The sequence below is a fragment of the Canis lupus genome, chromosome 2 (genome assembly GCF_011100685.1).
Source record: "Canis lupus familiaris isolate Mischka breed German Shepherd chromosome 2, alternate assembly UU_Cfam_GSD_1.0, whole genome shotgun sequence".
Lineage (NCBI taxonomy): Eukaryota > Metazoa > Chordata > Mammalia > Carnivora > Canidae > Canis > Canis lupus.
The window spans coordinates 6716106-6734498 of NC_049223.1; the positions used below are offsets into that span (position 1 = coordinate 6716106).

Consider the following 18393-nt stretch of genomic DNA (forward strand, 5'->3'; position numbering starts at 1 on the left):
TGAAGGAGTCTGCTGGCATCACCGTTCAGTGATCTACTGGTTCCCAAAACGTCTCCTTCCCGGACTCCATTTCTGGCTTAGTGAACTCTTTCTTGGGAGTAAAATAGATGCTCTTGGTTTGGTTTTCTCCAGCTCTTGGGGTAAACAAAATAAAACAACAACAACAAAAACCCCAACCCACTTCTCAAGGTCCAGGAGGTAGACAGGGCCTTCTGCTTCAGAAGGAACAGGGGCCCTGCCCGGGAGGCCCTTTCTGTGTCAGAGGACACCAGGCATGTGGGGGAAGAGGTGCTGCGGCCTGAGACTCTGGCTCTGGTGCGTGTAGTCCAATAAGCACAAAATCCAATGAGGATAGACACCCAAGAAAGGAGACTCAACAGGTCAAAGACAGCTTTGCCATCCTTACAGATCTAAGGACTCTTATGTCTCGAATCCTAGATCTGATCTGCCCCAGAGGCAACGCTTAAACCACTTTCAGTGTTGGCTCCAACAGAGTAGGATTAAGCAAGCCTGCCTCGGAGAGAGCATTCCAGGCACCCCCCCCTCCCCCCGGAGGGAACCACAGCACTGTTGCTCGCCAATGTTTTTGCTCATCTGTGTTCCTTCTGCCCTGTTGGAGGTCTGCTCACTGGTCAGGGTGCAAGGTTGGTCCCCACTGCCCTTTATCAATGGAAAAGGGACTTAATCTCATTTGTTTAATGTGGAATATTTGTGGGTAAATCTTCTAAAGCCAAACTTGGGACTGAAAAGTGTGTACTGGGTGTCATGATATAGGGGCATTGGTGCCACCGAAGGAAGGCATTTCAGGGCGCAGTGGGAGTGGAGGCCGGTGGGGCTTGGAGGGGTTAGGGGTGACGACCACGACAAGGCGCTGCAGAGGGTCTGCTTTGAAAGAAAGAGGGTGGCTGGGGTCTGAGAGCTGGGTTAAGGCCCTGGGAAGGACCTCTCAGGGAGGGATTTGGGGCTCTTGGAGGGGAGGAGCCCCCTGGGTGTGGGCCTGGCCCTGCCTACATTTCTAACCTGAGTCTGGGATCCTGCACACCACCCTCTGACCTTCTCACCGGACCAGGGTGAAGTCGAAGTGAAGGCAGGCTTCTCCTGCCTGGTCCTCCTCTGCTCACCACAGGCTTCTGAACTCTCTGCCCTGTCCTGGGATCCCATATCAGCAGAATTGTTTTCAGATCTATGTGGGCCACCTTCCCACCAGTCCCTCCCCCAAAAACGTGATTCTGCACTTTTTGGCTTTTTTTCTTTTTTTGGCTTTATACATCCTTAATATCTCAAATAGAGACCTAGATGCACCATTTGAAACATCACTAAATTGGTATTCGCCAGCAGGTGGGACCTCCGTAATGAGGACACTTGAAATGTCTCATTTAAACCAACTATTAGGAGCCACTGTGGGGACTCCCTTCGTCTCCAGAGGCTAAAGGAAGAGCTGCAATGGTACTTTCTTGACGTCAGATCCTTAAATTATTCCAACTCCAAGGGCACTTGAGAACTATAATTCTTAGCTACCTGCAAACAAAACAAGCCCTAAATGTAGCCCGTGTTGGGAGACCTGGCGGCCCTGGAAGGGTCAAAATACAAGCAAAGCTTTAGATGCACCAAGCAACATTTGGAGGGAAAGACGGTGTCCATCGATTCCAGTGTCATATATATACAGTTGGAGAGCTTGAAAAATAAAATGCTTTTCAAGTTTGAATCTGCTATCTTGGAGGTAAAAGTCACCTTCTATTTTTAAGAAACAGCATCTTCTCATCACTTTTGGGGCCTCTACTTTCCTAGTTTGAGACCTGGTTTCTCAGCTGGGGCATCCTGTTAGAATCACCTAGAAAGGCTGGGTAATCCCCTGCACAGACAGAGCCTGGGTCCCCCTACTTCAGAATCGCTGTGGGTGGGACCCAGGTCTCAGCTTTTTAAAAAACTTCCCATGGGATCTCAAGGTGCAGCCAAGTTTGAAAACCTGGGACATGAGGCGAATTTATCCTGAATGCAAGATTGGGCTTTCTTGGGTTCTTCTGCTGCCAGGGTGTATCCCACTGGCAATCAGCCTGTTTCCTCCCCTTTCACATTAGGTCTGCGAGGAGACGATGTCTGTGGCAGGACAGAGCTCTGGTTCTAAACGATTCTTGCTAATCCCAGGGCTTCAACATTTAAAAGAAAAAAAAATCCCTTCCCACCTACCTTCTCTCAAGATTTCCTGTCCCTTTCCTCCTTCCAAATGCTTAACAATTGGGTTTCTCTTGTCATTTATCATTTGCTCTTCCAGGCATGAGTGGAGAGAGAGCATAAATGCTGATGTGGCTGCAGGTGTCACGAGCAAGTTCCAGAAATGCCAGGGGATTCAAGGGGACCTGAGCTTTGCGTGTGTCTCCCTACATTCCCATCTCGTGGAGAAGGCCTCAGGAGGCTGGATCTTCACTGCTGCATCCTCAGGCCCCTGGGGTTCGCCCGACATTTTCAACAATGAAGTGTGTGTTCCTTATTCCACACCAGCGGTTCTCAGCCACGGCAGTCCCGCCCTTTAGAGGCAAGTGTGCGTATTTGTGGAGACCTTTGATGCTGTCACAATGATGAGGCAAAACTGGCATGGTGTGGGTGCGGCCCGGGGCTGCCAGGGTCCCGCAGTGGAGCTGCCAGGAGCTGGCCACTCCAGCAGGACCTGGTGGTCTCCCATCGAACATTCATGTGAGTGAAAACACCTATTTACAATCACCTGCACCTGCAGACCAATTCTGCTTTGCAAACAAGCTTTTTGGCATTCTTAAAATAGGCCAGATATTTTCCAGGAAGGTGTAAAACTAGGGAGCACTTGCTTTGCTTGAAGCTTCAAACAGAATCGTTCACGCTTTGGGAAAAAGTCCCATCAGCAAACAGTGTTCATGGGGCTTGAGCCTCCAAATGAAGCAAATGCATTTGTCGCTGTGTTCTGCTCATTGGTGCCGGCTCATTGGGCTTCGTCCCACAACCGGTGGGGCGTAGGATTGTGTTTTGCTTAGTATTTGAAACTGCGTGAGTAGGTAGGATGTATCCACAAGAATTTTCCTACACAGCATTTGTAATTTAAAGGGGAGCATGGGATCTGATAAGACTAGACCCCCGTCCTCCCATTTCAGACTCTCTCTGAGGGGTGCAACTGCCCACCCACAAGTCCTGTGCCTGGGAGGTGTCGGGAAGCAGAACTAGATATGCCTTGGAGGGGCCCTTGGGAGCCGTTTACCCCCAAGAATGGAGAAGGTGCTCTAGCAACCAGGCTGAGGACTGAGGATGGAGGAGCAGGGAGAGGCGTGGCCAGCTCGGAGTAGGCGGGGCAAGGGGCGGGGCTTTGAAGTGGGCGTGGCCTTCCTGGCAGGCGGATTCATTTTTCTGCAGCTCCTGGTGCCTGGTTCACTTGCTTAGGGAAGGTGTCGGTGATCCCAGGTAAGGACCCAGTGACGCTGGATGAGAATATTAACCCCCTAAGCGAGGCAGCCAAAATTTGTAATAATCCCTAAATGCACGAGGTGGGTTTTTGTTTTTGTTTTGTTTTTATATGCTCTTTCCTTTGGTCCAGGATTCAAAAGCTGCCCGCCAAGTCCTTTCGGAGACAACCAGTGGAACTCCCGTCCCAAGCAGAACGAATCAGCGCCTATGCCTCAGCCTCATCCCAGACACACATCTAGCACTTTGTCTCAAGATCTTACTCAGCCTGTGTTTTCTACAGATGGGGAAGGGATAAGGACAGTGATTTTTTCCCAAGGTTTTGTGATGATTAAAAGGTGATACGTGCAGAACACTTTAGCACATACGTGGCTCATAACAGGCAACAGAGGACAGTTACTGGGGATGTGTTCACAGACACAAGGGTCAAGGACTTCTCCATCAATACTAGATAATTAAACAAATTAAGCATTCTGTGTCAGTGTAGGCATGCACTGCAAGCTCCTCTGCCTTCTCATCGAGTGTGTCGAGCATAACTTGACCTTCTGACCTCCAGGTCATCAGAATGTGCTCTTGTTTCAAGCTAGATGGCCACGAGCCCTGACAGATGAGGTTCCCTCCTCAAAAGTGCTTGCACGGTCAGTTTCTTTTGGACGTTAGCTTCTCAGAAGCACACGTCAAAGTGCACAATTGCCTGGGCCCCATGGTGTGTCTCCCCAGCAATGTCACCTGGTTGCTTTCTGCAAAATTACCTTTTGAATTTTTGTCTGAAGCACTCTATATTCCTCCAATCCCTCCAGAAAAGCTTCTTGGTTGCTCTCAAACACTTTTGCGTTTTCAGAGCCACGGAGAGGGGAAGAAGCTTGAATTACAGGCTGGGGCACTCGGGAAGCAGTCCGGGAGACAGGCATGGCCACAGCTGCTCTGGGAGCCCAGTGGATGTGTCTGCTTTTCTTCCTCGGTCTTGCCCCTGGTACCCAGCTCCTCAGGGATGGGCATCAAGTCCGCCCACCATATGAGGAGTCTGGGTGGGGTGATTTGGGTATACCCTCTCCCAATCCTGAAAATGCAACCTTGCAAAAGGACCACTCTTCTGGAGCCAAGATTCTAGGACATTGGCTTTGTTCCAAGACCGTATAAATCTTTTGTTTTACCTTGGAAAGAGTCGCAGTCACAAGTAGCATTGAAAGAAAAGCAGCCTCTTTGAAAAGTTCCGTATTGTAGCAAGGAGGGCCAAATGCCATCACCTCGGCGAATGGCCTCTCCTCTGGACTCAGGGTGGTCTCACTTCTCCGCCTGCCCATGTTTCTGCCACGCCCTCCACAACTAAATGGAAGCATTTTAAGAGCAGGAGCAGTGTCCAGTTATCTGTGTAGCGGGGATAAGGACAACAATCCTAACCTTTATTGAATGCAATCTGTGTCAGGATTTTTTTTGTTTTGTTTTTTGTTTTTTGTTTTTTGGAGAAGTAGAGGGGCTGGGGAGAGGCAGCCCACTTTAGCTGTTAAAAGGAACCAAGGTGTCTTTGTGAAGCATGTCAGAGGAAGCCCATGCACACCTGGACTCAGTTTCCCTCCAATGTCCTGAGGAGGTGGGTGGCACTTTGCTGGGTCTCAGGGTTATGCCTGGGAGCTGTGTTGAGTTTTTCATCACCTGGGGGACATGCCCTATCCTTCATGACATCAGCAGCAAGTGACCATCACCTGTATATCCTTGCCAGCACCCTGGGAAGTCTGAAGGTAAACTGAGGACGGGAGCCATCATCTGTGGTTAGCTGCTTATAAAGAAATCTCAGTTTGTCCATACAGAGGAGCAAATAAACTGGCACAAGTCAGCTGGCTACTCTATGTATCTTAACCTAGTGTAGTTGTTGAGTTGTTATGGGACACGATTGAGGTGTTGGAACATTTTATACCTAAAAGCTCTAAGGTGACGATTTTCCTGAGCCCTCCCTGAAACCTGAGATTACAATCAATATGAGTAGAGATAGAATATACTATTTCTGATGAAAGCACGCCAGCTCCGTACACTTGAAGCTTACGACCGTGTTCTAACAACCAGGTACTAAACTACTAATGATCTGCCCTTTATATCAAACCAAATTAAATATTTTGGAGGCAAAAAATAAATAAATAAGTAGTAGTTTCCTGAGATTGTTCTTGTTTGTGATTCATAATCTTGGTGTTATTTTCACTAAGTGTTCTTCCTGTTTTTCAAGTGAAGACGTACAGTGTAATGGTAGCTCGCATATGGCCCTCTACACCAACATTTGTTAAAATTGAGAACTCAAAAAGAATCATAGTGACAAAGATGTTTTATTTCTACTTTACTTCTACTGGAAATTAAAAAAGAAAAAGTAATATGAGCCCTCCGGTCAATGAGGGTGGAAACTCTGTACCCAGGTTTGCTTTCTGGGAACCAAACCTTGGGGAAGCCACAGAGAAGAGAGTCAGCAGGTTATATCAGAAGGCACCACACTTGCAATGAATTAATCAGAAACTCATCACGAAGAGGAAAAGCAGAGCTTTCCGAAAACCAGTTCGTGTTCGGTTACATGTTACTTATAACCTCCTCAAAACCCAAACCCTTTAACTCGGTAATAGTTGTTACGTTTGTCCTTTGACTAGGAAGTAGTTCGAGTGACAAGGTACAAAAAATAATAAGCATGCAGCCCTTTATTTAGATTTGCAAATTCTCTGCTTATAGTTCTGTATATTACATGACTGTGTTATACAAATACATTTATTTACAAAAACACTCTAGCTGTGCAAACTTGTTGCTTTTTAAAAATGTACGGGGTAGCCCCCATTTCTGCCCATCCCAAGATATAGTTTTAAAGCATGCATAAAAATTAACTTTGGTGTGGGAAAACTACTCTGTGCTGTCACATACAGTATTTTTTATGTCTATTTATATATGTACAAAAGTTTATCAGTTTACAGAACCATATAGAAGTGTACATGTTAAAATTCACAATGTAAGAGTATGGGTTACCAGTCTCCGAAAACAAAGGAAGGGGTTTGATACTGCAAAGAAAACAACTTAGAGAATCCCAATATGTCTAAGAAAAAAAAAAAAAAAAAAAAAAAAAAAAAAAAGAAAAGGAACAAAGAGAAAGAAAAGAAGAAAAGCAAAGAAAAAGCTAGCTTGCTTTGGGCTGCAAATTATTATACATAATTTTCATGGCAGTGCAATAGGTTTGATAAACTGCCTTCTACACGTGCCTCTGGGTTGGCTTGTGTAGAAGTTCACTGGCTTATGGTCTAGCACACTACTTTCAAATGTACAATGCTATAGTATCAAAATGTTTTTGGCAAAAAGGATCTCGAAAGGAATCATGAAGTTTTGACAAAAATAGAAATCTGTAATAAAGCTAAATAACACTAAAATAAAAGGAAATATTATAGTATCTGTTTTACAATTTGTATAGTCACACTTGTGTATTTCTCTGTTCACGTCTAGTCTCCGTAATGAAAAATATTTTTGTACAAAACATACTAAAATTCTGGAATCATACATGTTTTACATGCTGAATACATTCCCCCCCACCCATCTCACACACACCCTTCTCTCCTGCCAGCCACTCTTTTTGTAACACATGCTTACTTCATGTAACAGGTATTGAATATAGACAGTAAACACTAGGTAATTACAACAGCAACAAAGTAAAAACAAAAACAAAAACAAAAAAACAAAACCAAACGAGCTTTACTGAAATCTACTCATCCAGTATTTAGCACATACTTAGCATTAAGCCTCAAACAGTACAGCAATATGTTACATTCTCTTGTGAAAACAGTTGTTGAAGACTGTTTAAAAAAAAAAATTTTTTTTTAAAGGTAACTCCCACTTGTGCCTAACAGGATTTGGCCTTTAAGAGGTCTCCTTTGCTGTGGATGGGGTGGCTTTGCTTGAACTTCCATTCTGTGCCTTGTAGCTGGTGAGGCCAGGAGTATGGATGGTCCTGATGCTCTTGGCACCTTGATTCAGTGAAGTGGGGGAGGCGGGGGAGGGCGGGGAGGAGGAGGAGGAGGAGGAGGGAGGGGCTGCTCGGCCGTTTTGAGTCTGCAGTGAGAATGAGAGATGGTGGCCTTTACCTGCATGAGTGGGGCTCTGAAACTTTAAGGAGCCATTAGAGACAGAGGGGATGAGGGAGGCAGAGGGAGCAGATCGTCCTGTTTGGGGGCTGAGAGGATTAGAAGTAACCGGTGGTTTAGTAGCAGATGGAATAGGCAAGTTAGAGCTGTCACCACTAGAAGAGGGCAGAGAACTGCTTTTCCCAGAGCTGGGAGAAAGGGCTGGAATCTTAGAAGCAGGTAAGGAGGGGAAAGCAGGCTTACAGTCCCCACCAGCTTTCTTAGCACTTCCATTAGCCTGTAAATAAAGATGGCAGGAGAGTTTGTCAGAAAGCTGGTAACACGATCAATCCACGGGCTCTGGCAACACAGCCCTTCTGAGAATATTAAATAAAAGAAACCAAACCACACCAAACCAAACCAGTTCAAGGCCTGAGCTAAGTCCTGTTGTGCTGTACTGGACCTGGTAGACAGCCCCAGAGGACAGAGTGGAGGATGTGCAGAACAGGAAAGAAGGAAGAACAGTGTTGGTGAGAAGAGGCACGTCAACCCACTACCGTTCCCGGGTGCTGGGTGGGCCATGCGTCTGGGGGGTTACTGGGGTGGGGCTGGGGCGTCGTGGTAGACAGTTAATGTACTTCGAATGCAATGCGGGCAGCCTACACGTTAGTACTGGTGACTTTCAGGGCGGCTCAAGGACGGGTCTGTCTCGGTTTCCCAAGGCGTTCTGATGAACCACTACATTCACCAAAGAAAAGCCAATGGGCCTGGCACCTGGTGTTAACAGTTAAACTTGGGAGTCACAAAGTAAAAGATGTTTTATTGCAAGCATGCAGAAGCGTGGTGAAAAGTTTAACAAAGGTGTTTAGACTTTCTTCATGCCCCAGATCCAGGGTGTCTATGTAAATCGTATCTTACAAAGAAAACACAGTATTTGGTATAAACTAAGTCAGTGACTTGCTTCTTAACCGCAATAGTGTCCATCCAAAATTGGGTTTAAGGTAAAACTACCTGACGATATTGGCGGGGATCCTGCAGTTTGGACTGCTTGCCGGGCTTGTCCAGGCTTCCGGGTCTGTTCTTGGAGCCCATGGGCACTGGCATCCTGCTGGTCTGCGGGGTCCCAGTGGAGCCCTGGGGGAAGGAGCAGCGGGAGGGGAAAAGAAGGAGAAGCACATGAGTGGGTTATCACCGGGGCCCTCCCACTGTGTGCAGAGAAGGTCAACGTGAGAAGCCACAGCCCTACATGCAGGACAGATCTAGGAGACGGACATCAGGAGACACCACTGGGGTTAATTGGAAGAATCAAACAGAATAAACTGCTCCACTACTGATCAAACGAATTTTAATGTGAGTATCAGAGCAATCATTTCAACAGCAAATGACTGACCCAGCGTCCTTGCGTTGACCCAACACCAATCAGCAACAGAGGTAAAAAGAGAATCGATTAGCTGTTAGACACCTAGTTGTTGTTTTGAAGGTGAGGGAGAAAGTGTGAGAGAGAGGGATCGTGGCGAACAGACAAAAAAACAAAAACCCAACAAAACAAAAAACAAAACACAATGAGCCACCTGAAAGGAAGCAAGTAAATCACAAGACACCTGTTGCTAACGGTGATTATGGCAGATGTAAGAAAGCAGCTGGGTCGTTTCATTTTCCATCAGACCAAGATACCTTACGTGAAGTTGAAGGTACGGACGAGGGGGGCTCTGGGGCAGTGGGCGCTTCATCCAGAACTAGCAGGGAGCGGGGAGAGGCCTCTGGGGCCATGTGGGGTGAGCTTGCGAAAGAATCTCTGTTGGCACAGCACGAAGTATCAACTAGGGCTTTTGGACTCATTTCGCTGATTGTGTTTTCAAGCTGCTTGATGGTCTGCTCCAGGCTGTCCAGCGTCCTGTAGGTATTTTTTCTAATTTCATCAGTTCTGGAAATCAGAGTGGAGCCCTCCGGACCGGGTGGCTCTGGTCTCCTAAGCACACTCTTGGCGGTGTCTTCGGGTTGGGACCGAGTGATTTCGAATCTCTTGGCTTCCTTGTGCTGCTTCAAAGCGCCGTCCTCCTCCTCCTCCTCGTAGACCACGACCTGCAAGGTCTTCTTCCCTGTCTTGGTTCCCGTGCGAATGGCCTGAGTGAGAGCCGCCAGTTGCTTTTTAGGGAACTTGAACTTGAACTTCTTCTTGTGGCTTTCAAACTGGTCGTCTGGCCCGTCAGCCTTGCTCTCTGCCCCGGGAGAATCCGCCTGGCTGCACTTGCCCTGCTCCCTCCTGTCCAGCTCCTGTCCCCCCGACGTGTCAGCCTCGGCCGCCGGGCAGCGCGGCTGCAGGTCACGGTCAGCGGGCCGCGCGGGCCCCGGGCTGCCGGCCGCCACCGCCTCGGGGACCGTCCCCGGCGCGCTGTGCTGGACCGCAGGGTCTCCGCTCTCCTCCTCCTCCTCCTCCTCCTCCTCTATCTTGTCCTCCGTCATCATTCTCTCTAGTTCCTCATCACATTCCTCGAATATGGTCGAAAGTCTCTTATACGCAGACCGGATGTCCATGGGTTCGTCAAAAATGATGATAACTGGCTTCTTGTCCAGGCACACGACTGGCTCCTCGTTTTCAGCTCCCTCCTGTTGGCCAGTTGTCTCCTTCTTGGCGTCTATATTAACCGTCTGCACGTCTTCCCCCTTTTTGCTCACTATGTCTCGGACCTCCCCGCTGGAGAGAACCTGGACAGCGGTCTTGGTGATCATGAAGGCAATGTTGTCGGGGGTCGCGTTGTCTTCAGTGGGGGAACCTGGGGCCGACTCCCCGTCCTCTCCGGGGTTCGCGTTCCCGGGCCGCGCCCCCCTGGGTCTCAGCACAACCTGGCCCAGCTCTGTCATGGGCACCTCTTGATCTTGAGTTTTGACGTCACACGGGCTCCATTCGGTTGACCTAGTGGGAGAAGGAAGGTCACACGCATCCGTATTTTCTGCTCCTTCTAGACTCATCTCCTTTGTCTTTCCATAATTCATCTTCTGATGCTCAGTGTCGGATACAGGGTACTGCGGTCCTGAGCTCTTAGGTCCTTTGTGTATTTCGACCTCCGACAGACTAGTGCCAGGGTGGCCAGAATTGACCCTAGACACGTTTTTCTGGGAATAGTTTCTACTGTCTCTAAATAAACTCTTGTTGGATAGGGAATGTTCCTTCTTTTGGATGTCTGTTTTATACTCTGATGTTCTTGATGCATCGGAAAGACTATTCCCCATTGCTATTTCCCACTTAGGGCGGTCAAGAGGTGCTAGAGCCCCTGCGGTGACCTGAGAAGGACAGTGGAGGAGGGAAACCACACACGTTAATCAGAAATGGATCTGCCAGAGAAGGTAATTAATCTGCGTGGTATCAGTTGGAACAGAAATCTGCTAAACTCACCTTTCGGGATTCCATTTGGGGGCCATTTTCATATTCAACATCAGATTTCCGTACATCTTCATGGAAAAATCCCAAATTCTGGTAGAACAGTGTAGGACACGTTACTCCACAAAACCACATCCCCCCAAAGTGGCCTATAACTCCTTTAATTACACTTCCAAACCATGCGGGCCAAGCACATTTGTTACACACCAGTCCAAAGCCTATAGAGCTCTGTTTACCTTGGGTTGCTTTGTTCTCCAACTTCCAAAAATGCCCTGTGTTTGCACAAGATGAAAATCTCAATTAGCAAAGGATTGTAAGGATTTCAGACTTTGTGAGGGAGCAGTTAAGAGAATAAGGGGACCGATTCTATATCAACGCGTTCTCTTTCCAACCTCTGATTGTGAGCTCAGCGGAATCTAAAACGGGAAGAGTGGTGTGGCGCTGTAGAAAGTACAGTATCCCAGCAGGCAGAAGGTTGTGATTCTAATCCAGACCTGCCAGTGAACTGTGTTACTTCACTTTTCTGGGCCTCAGTTTTCTTGCTTAGACACCGAGGCACTAGACCAGGAGAGGTTTCACGTCCCTTCCAGCTAGTTAGTTCAGTACTATCTCTGCTTCTTTTATGGAAATTGTCCTATAAGGACTCTGCATTTGTTGGGTGTGGTATCTGGAGATGACAAAACCCATTATTTGTTCCTGGGCAAACGACAGATTGGAAAGGTACTTGCGGTTTATGCTTGGACTCGCCAAGTCAGGTGTCACAATAGCCTTCGAACTAATCAGACCCAAGGCGATCAAATCCAAATGCAGAATGAAAATGTTGCCCAAATATCATCTAAACATTTCCAGAGCAGACATTTGAGACTAAAATGGTGGCCGTGACATTGTCATTCGGCCTGTAGTCTCTATATCCTCTGACATGGAGTGAAGGTAGATTTCTGAGGCTCTCACCAAGATTCAGGACCTGAGAACCCAGCCGTGAGGACCAGATATGGATAGTGCTTCACCAAGAAGCGTGGCCTTTCCCGGCACGTGTCTACCACTTTCCTCGGGCCCTGCCATGACACTAACAACAGCTGTGCCTTGTGGCTCCCAAGGCACCACTGCCCTCTTTTCTTGCTGCCGAAGCCTGAGAGGAGGAGGTGGTTACAGCAGGATGAGACACAATCCCAAGAAGGTTGTCTGGTTAAAGCAATGACAACAAAGCACAATAACCAGGCCCCGCCCAAGTCAACCCAGAGCAATCCCACCGCCCTGTTACAAACGGAAAGAGCGTCCATATACATTCAAGGAATAACACACAAACAACAAAGTCAGTATTAATCACAAGGAAACATCATACAGGCTACAAGGTGCATCCACCACTGAACACCTCCTGTATAGATTGACTTCATCCCAATAAAGCCTCCAAAAGTGTGCAACGATTCAGCTGGTGTGGTTGAACAACATAATGTCTAATGTGGGATTTTAAACTTGGATTATTAAACAACAAACACATCCAGTAAAAGGTTTTAAGAAGAATAAGTGAGATTTTGACCTAAGATTTCAACTCCAAACATGGAGTTAGTGTACCATGGTAGGACTGGAGTGAGAATTTACCCATGAATCGGACGAGGAATTGACATGTATGACACCTATGCAGCTGATGTTCTCTGCTGGCCCATGGCCTGGGGTCAGGGCTGACATCTGTTCTGATTGCTCATGGCCCCAGCTTTACCCATTGTTAAGTACTTCAAATGTCACCCAGAGACATACATATGTTAAAACAGATGTTGTAGCAGGAAGACTCCGATGAAAACCACTAAGATAAAGATGTCAAGGGTAAGTTTCACATGACCTGTCAGTTTTGTCACTGGGCTAGAAAAAAGAACGAGTGTATTGAAGCAAGTACATGAACTTTATCCAGCGCAGCTTGGTCACAAATGTCATGTAACCTCACAATGGTATCTTATATATAACCTCAGATGGTCAAGAGTCTGCACAAAAGGTAATCAAACCTCTTAATATCTGTTCATAGGCCCTGAGATTTGGATTGTTCAGACAACTTGTAGCAGGCTCAAAATGCATATGGGCAATAAACCGAAATCAGAGACATAGTTATAGGAAAATCCCATACAAGTGAAGTACTAGGCTAGCACCTCATGATGGTAGGAGAAAACTTTAAGGAAATATTTGACTTGTAGAAGAGTAGATGAATAGACCAGGGAGAGGTTAATAATGATAAAAATTTGGGGACAAGTCTCATGGTTATTACAAAATAGGCCAGTCTACCGAGTACAATTAACTGAAATGAGCACTTAAGTCCCTACAAGGCTCTTACTACACAGACCTACTTATTATCTGATGGACTCTTGATTGAGATGAATGAGATCGGAAGGACATGGCTTTCAAATCACAAGGCAAGGAACCTAATGTAACTTTTTAGCCAATTAGCAAATTTCCACGACACAGTGATTGTCTCTAGAGAGATTTTCAAGAAGTTTCCGGGGCTCAGTCAGTGTTTTAGACAGAAACAGTCACATTGGCCCAGCTATGCCCCGTGACTCAGGATATGCCTGGGCGTCTCATGAATTGGTTTTCATAAGGCGATGCAGGGCAATCCCACAGACTGAAAGGGCAATATATTTCCAATATGATGCCATGGGGTCAATTCAAATTAACAGATTTTCATGAGAAAAATTAATCAATAATAATCTCAAAACCCCTGCTGGTGCACAGACAACCGCCCCCCCCCCCCTCCGGCCACCCTGCCCCACCCTGTGACAGTTGTATATGTCAGTTTTGTGGCAGATGTGGTTTGCAGGAGGCTTTGCGATGGCTGTGAGGCAGGTAGGAAGGAGGTCAGCTTCCTTGCTTGGGGCCTCACAGCTGGAAGCTAGAAGCCTCAGGACTGCGTCTCTTGAACATAATCATGTTAGAATGGCCCTCTGACTTGTGATCCTCTATCTCCCTCACTGAGCTTTCTTACACAGGGACTGAGGTACCCACCTGGTATAGCTATTAGGCTACACTGTGGCTGATCTGTTTGGTTTTATTTGGGGGACACTAGTATCTTCAATTTCTGAAATAGACATTCCTGGTGAAAGATGCTAGGACTTGAGTTGGTCATGATAAGCTGTCAATCCTGAAATTTAGTCAGAGGCTTCATTCAGATCAGATGGCTCTTTATGCAAAAATCATAAAGGCTCTAGGTCAGACTTAAAAAGGTGACATTCAAACATTCAGGCTAAGGTCCTCCCGGTCAAGCACTTATCTAATAACAGTGAATTTTGTTCCAGAGCCTGGACATCGGTCTTGAAGCCATTAGGATGACACATTGTGTGTATTAGCACTAAACCTATACTGGACTTACTGTCTCGCAAGGCATAGCTTGAGAATTTGTAGTACTTAACAAAAATTCTATCTGGCATTCTCGAACACGTGCGCAAATACATATGTGTACGTTTCAATGAGGATATACCTGTGGATGGTGGCGGGCATTCAGCGACACCATGTGTTTTCTTCCTAGAATCTAATGCTTGCTGCTACTTCTAATGGAGGTGGGTTGGATCTGGAAGACGTGTTAAAAATTAGGAAAAGTGCTACATACTCGATTGCTGTTTCTATTTTTTTTTCCTAGAGTTCTAGAAAAATCTGGCAAGGTGTATACTCTACAATTTGGGAAGATAATGCCTAAAATTCTGCCATAGACTGTTGGTGGTGTGCAGAGGGACCCAGAGGTCACTGAATAATCTCTGATTAAACCTCAGGCGGTATCTCCATTAGTTTAAAAAAAAAAAGGCAAGAGAGGAAAAGAGAGGGCACAGAAGGACAAAAGCAGGAGTAGTGTTAGTGTCAGAGCAAGGAAAGAAGGACTGTTGGACCATGTGGCAGATGTGTCACCGCCACGTTACCTTCTTCTCCTTGGGTGGGACTGTGGCCCCCGGCCTAGTGTCTTTAACGTGACTGTCAGCCCGGGACTGCTCGGCATGACTGTTTGAATTTACATCCATAAAGGAACACTTCTGGAATGCCTAAGGGATTAAAATACTGAGGTTAACGGGGATCCACGTGCAGCAAGGAGGATGGAGGGAGTAGGCAGGTGGTCTGGAGGCATGGAGACCTCAGCCCAGCCCTGCACGCAGGGGCACCCGGGCCAGGGAGGCAGAGCCTGGAAAAAGTGGGCTCTGCATTCGGCCTCGGGTCACCAAAGCTGAGTGCTGAGCCAGGGGCAAAGCTTGTTTAGCGTCTGTGCCCCGGCATGATTAACGGACAGAAGCCTTGAAAAGAACACCCTTCCTTTCAGTACAAGGTGAATCTGATTTGTACTTAGTAGGGCTTCTTGCTTTGATCTTTAAAAAAAAAAGTGGACTATATAAATGAATTAAAACAAGAAGCAACATTTTCTTGTTTGCTTTTTTTTTTTTTTTAACCAGCTTTCTTGAGGTCATAGATAAAAGGGCACAAGATATTGCCAACCCTTAAATCTTCTAGCAAAAGTAATCCTTATCAATTACCATCTGCAGGAGTAACAGGTACCACCCTGCTTGGGGGTGTTCGGAAGTGCATTTAGAATAAAGTGATGCTCTTTGTATCCAGAGGATTCTGCATGGCCTCAGCGCAGCCCAAGCCTCTAGCCCTGTCCCTGAAAACTGTCAATTTTGGTTCGAGGAGCCCACATCGGCTCACGTGAGCACTGGGTGATGGAGGCCACTCAGAGGGCAGACAGCACAGTCTGAGTCTCTGGGGCAGATGGGGACATGAAAGATGAAGACCCCAGCAGCCAGGCTTCTTGACATCAGTGGTTCTCAACTCCACTGCCTGTCTGTCACCTAGTTAAAAATTAATTTTGTTATGCAGGTGTCACCCAGAGAATAATTAATTCAGAATTCATTAGGAGGCCTTTTTTTTTTAAACTCCCCTCAAACAACTCAAATATGCAGCCAGGATTAAAGACCAGTTATTTAAGTGAAAAAAAAAAAATCCCAGATAATTGCCTCCTATTTTCTTAATGTCAAACACGGTACTTCGGAAATAACTCTGTGGACAGAAAGAATGACCCATGCCCGTGCCATGTTGACAATCTCAGTACTGATCCTAAAATATAAATAGAGCCGATGCTTGGGACCTTCCCTGGCCTGCTCTCCTGATCCTCGGCCGGCTCCCTGAGTTCCTGCAGCACTGGCTCCCGCTTGCAGTCCCCAAAACCCCCCAGGCCTCGCTGGCCCTGGAGCTCCCACTAAGGCCACTTGCCATCTCCATGGGGCTGTCAGACCCTGGGCTTCGGAGCTGGTGGCTTCTTCTGATGCCCGGTAACCTGGAGCATGAAAGCTGTTCCACACGTATATTTACGGGGCTGCACCTGCTCCTTGCCCTGCCTCAGGGGCATCTAAGTCCAGAGCCCGTGGCTGCCTTTCTGAGGCAGGAGCTTAGGTCCCTACCCCAGCAGGAGGGCTGCCTGGCTTTGGCTAAGTTAGGCTGAGAGCACTTCATTCATCAGTATTCTCTAACCACCAATAATACAACAAGGAGCCAAATACTCCAGCCTTGGAAAACTTCCAGTCAAAGAAAGCATCAGTGATATTTAGGCTTGACAAATGTTCTCAAGCAATGAGCTCTAAGTGGCTGGAACAAATCAATGACTTCTGTCTGGGGGGTTAGTGCAGGATTATTCATGAGCTTAAAAGTCTCTGCTTCTTGGATTACTAGTGACTGTTCACTAGTAAGGTTCACTTGTACAGGTTTAAAATCATCTAGTGCTTTGTCACCCATGTGAACCAAACTGGGCCATGGCCAATTCACACCATGCTTGGGGCAGATGCCACAGCAAGTGGTCCCGAGCCTGCCTACACATCCTCAGACAAGCACCAATCCCCCAAGCAACAAGCAACCTTGTCATGTCAGTATCATTAGCTAGAGGGTCCTCACTGGATCACTGAGTGACAGACACCTCAATGCTATCAACATGTCACTAACCTTGTAAATCTGTGGATGACATCCTCTAACCATTCTAAAAACCTGCCGGCAAGCTGATTGATGGAGGGGATGTCCCAGGCCAGTCTGGGAGTTTTAGTGAGGCTCAGAAGGGCTCACCCATGGTGACAAATCAAACCAGCAGCCCCGTAAGTCCAAATGGCCCAATTTTGGCAGTTATTACCCAGGAAAGCAAAGTAGAACAGCTGTAGTGGTAGAAATGACATGGTTTGAAAGTTCTCTCATTCCACATGGAGAATGCAGATCCGTGGGGCCTGCACAAAACTGTTAGTACACTGGTGACCAGGCAACAGGTTTTGGAGTCCTACGTAGTTTGGTTGGACCATCTGACCATCCAAAGGGCAAAAAAAATTCTACAAGAAGTATGGCTCTAAATGGAATATTCTCCAAACAGACTTCGGTTTGGGAATTGTGCATATGTCTTTGGTTAGAAAATTTCATAGCACGTACATACAGGGTAGATTCACAGCCATGGCTCGAATGCGGGATAAGCTTTGAGTTTGGCTCAAAGCTTGCCATCCTTAATCTTATGAACGGACTGTGCCAATTGGTTAAAAAACAAAAATCCCAAACTGAAAATAAAGTATCATTTCTTGACCAGGCCAAAGACAATGAGATATAGAATCCTTCAGCTTTTCAGGATATTTGAAAAGATGATGCTGACACGGAATGGGAGCCTGGTATGGAGGACAGAAGACCTAAGGGCAACCATTCTAAGTACTAAAACCAAAGGATGGGACTCTAGCTGAAGTGGGCCTTAATCAATCCTTAGGAAGACAAGACAATGGCTGGTATTTCTGATCCCTGTCTTTACCACTTTTGAAAGGAAGTCAACTCTTCAGACTAAAAGCAAGGAGAGTAAATCCTCTCAGGCAGAGCTAGGAACACTTGCAGTTGACTTTCTGTATAAATGTCCTGAGCTGTTTGGGGAAATGATCATTCCTTACACATGTCATGAAGTACCCTGACAGCCTAGTTCAGAGCCATCTTGGAAAAGTGGAAGCCAGAAGATGTAGTTGTCGGGGCCTATGTCCAAAGGCTCCTTGCCAGCCCTCTCTAGCTAATGAATCCATGAGACACAGCCAGAAAGTCCAAGATAGGAAGGCAGGGAGCCATAGTCGGTCATCTCATGCACGTACCTGGAGTTCTGCCATTATTTTGTCCCCTTCCTCTTCTTCCTCCTCATCCTTTGAGGAGGAGGTAGCGACTGGTGGTGGGGATGGGGTCCAGGCAGAAGCAGGTTCCTCTGTTGGACATTTGGTGGCTCTAGCCTGGGGGCTTGGTCCAGCATCATCACTGCTTGCCTGTGGAAGATTCGAATCACAGATTTTGGCTTAACACCTCAAGGTGCTGGCAAAAAGAGGGCCAGATCACAAGAACACAGGTTCCCTTACTGGCTGGTACACTGATCTCCTATCTCTTTGAATCGAGTTCAAAGACTGTAATATCCCCTTGCATTTAGTTTGGGTTTTTGTTTGTACAAGCTGCCATTTTGATGAATGGACTGAAGACCTTTAATAAAATTCTAACTACTCAACATTT

At 46.8% G+C, this 18393-nt stretch overlaps 1 protein-coding gene and 1 long non-coding RNA gene across 22 annotated transcripts in view; one reads left to right on the top strand and one right to left on the bottom strand.

Annotated features, from left to right (window-relative positions):
* Positions 1-2606: 2606 nt before the first annotated feature.
* Positions 2607-5502, top strand: LOC119876037. Its single transcript, XR_005354925.1, has 3 exons — positions 2607-2691; positions 3376-3423; positions 3557-5502. It is a non-coding gene; the product is annotated as an uncharacterized LOC119876037 (long non-coding RNA).
* A 217-nt stretch (positions 5503-5719) lies between these two features.
* KIAA1217 (sickle tail protein homolog) overlaps positions 5720-18393 on the bottom strand; it is a 733798-nt gene continuing 721124 nt past the window's right edge. For 12 of the 21 annotated variants that reach the window (XM_038529783.1, XM_038529780.1, XM_038529777.1 and 9 more), the window contains 7 exons: positions 17991-18155; positions 14772-14891; positions 11115-11150; positions 10894-10971; positions 9174-10781; positions 8511-8633; positions 5720-7797 (listed from right to left, as the gene is read on the bottom strand). In XM_038529783.1, the coding sequence (XP_038385711.1) occupies positions 7297-7797; positions 8511-8633; positions 9174-10781; positions 10894-10971; positions 11115-11150; positions 14772-14891; positions 17991-18155 (2631 nt within the window). In that variant the 3' untranslated portion in view covers positions 5720-7296. Of the gene's footprint in view, positions 7798-8299; positions 8634-9173; positions 10782-10893; positions 10972-11114; positions 11151-14771; positions 14892-17990; positions 18156-18393 lie in introns of those variants that run through there. The other 9 variants (XM_038529781.1, XM_038529776.1, XM_038529794.1 and 6 more) reach the window with 7 other exon arrangements.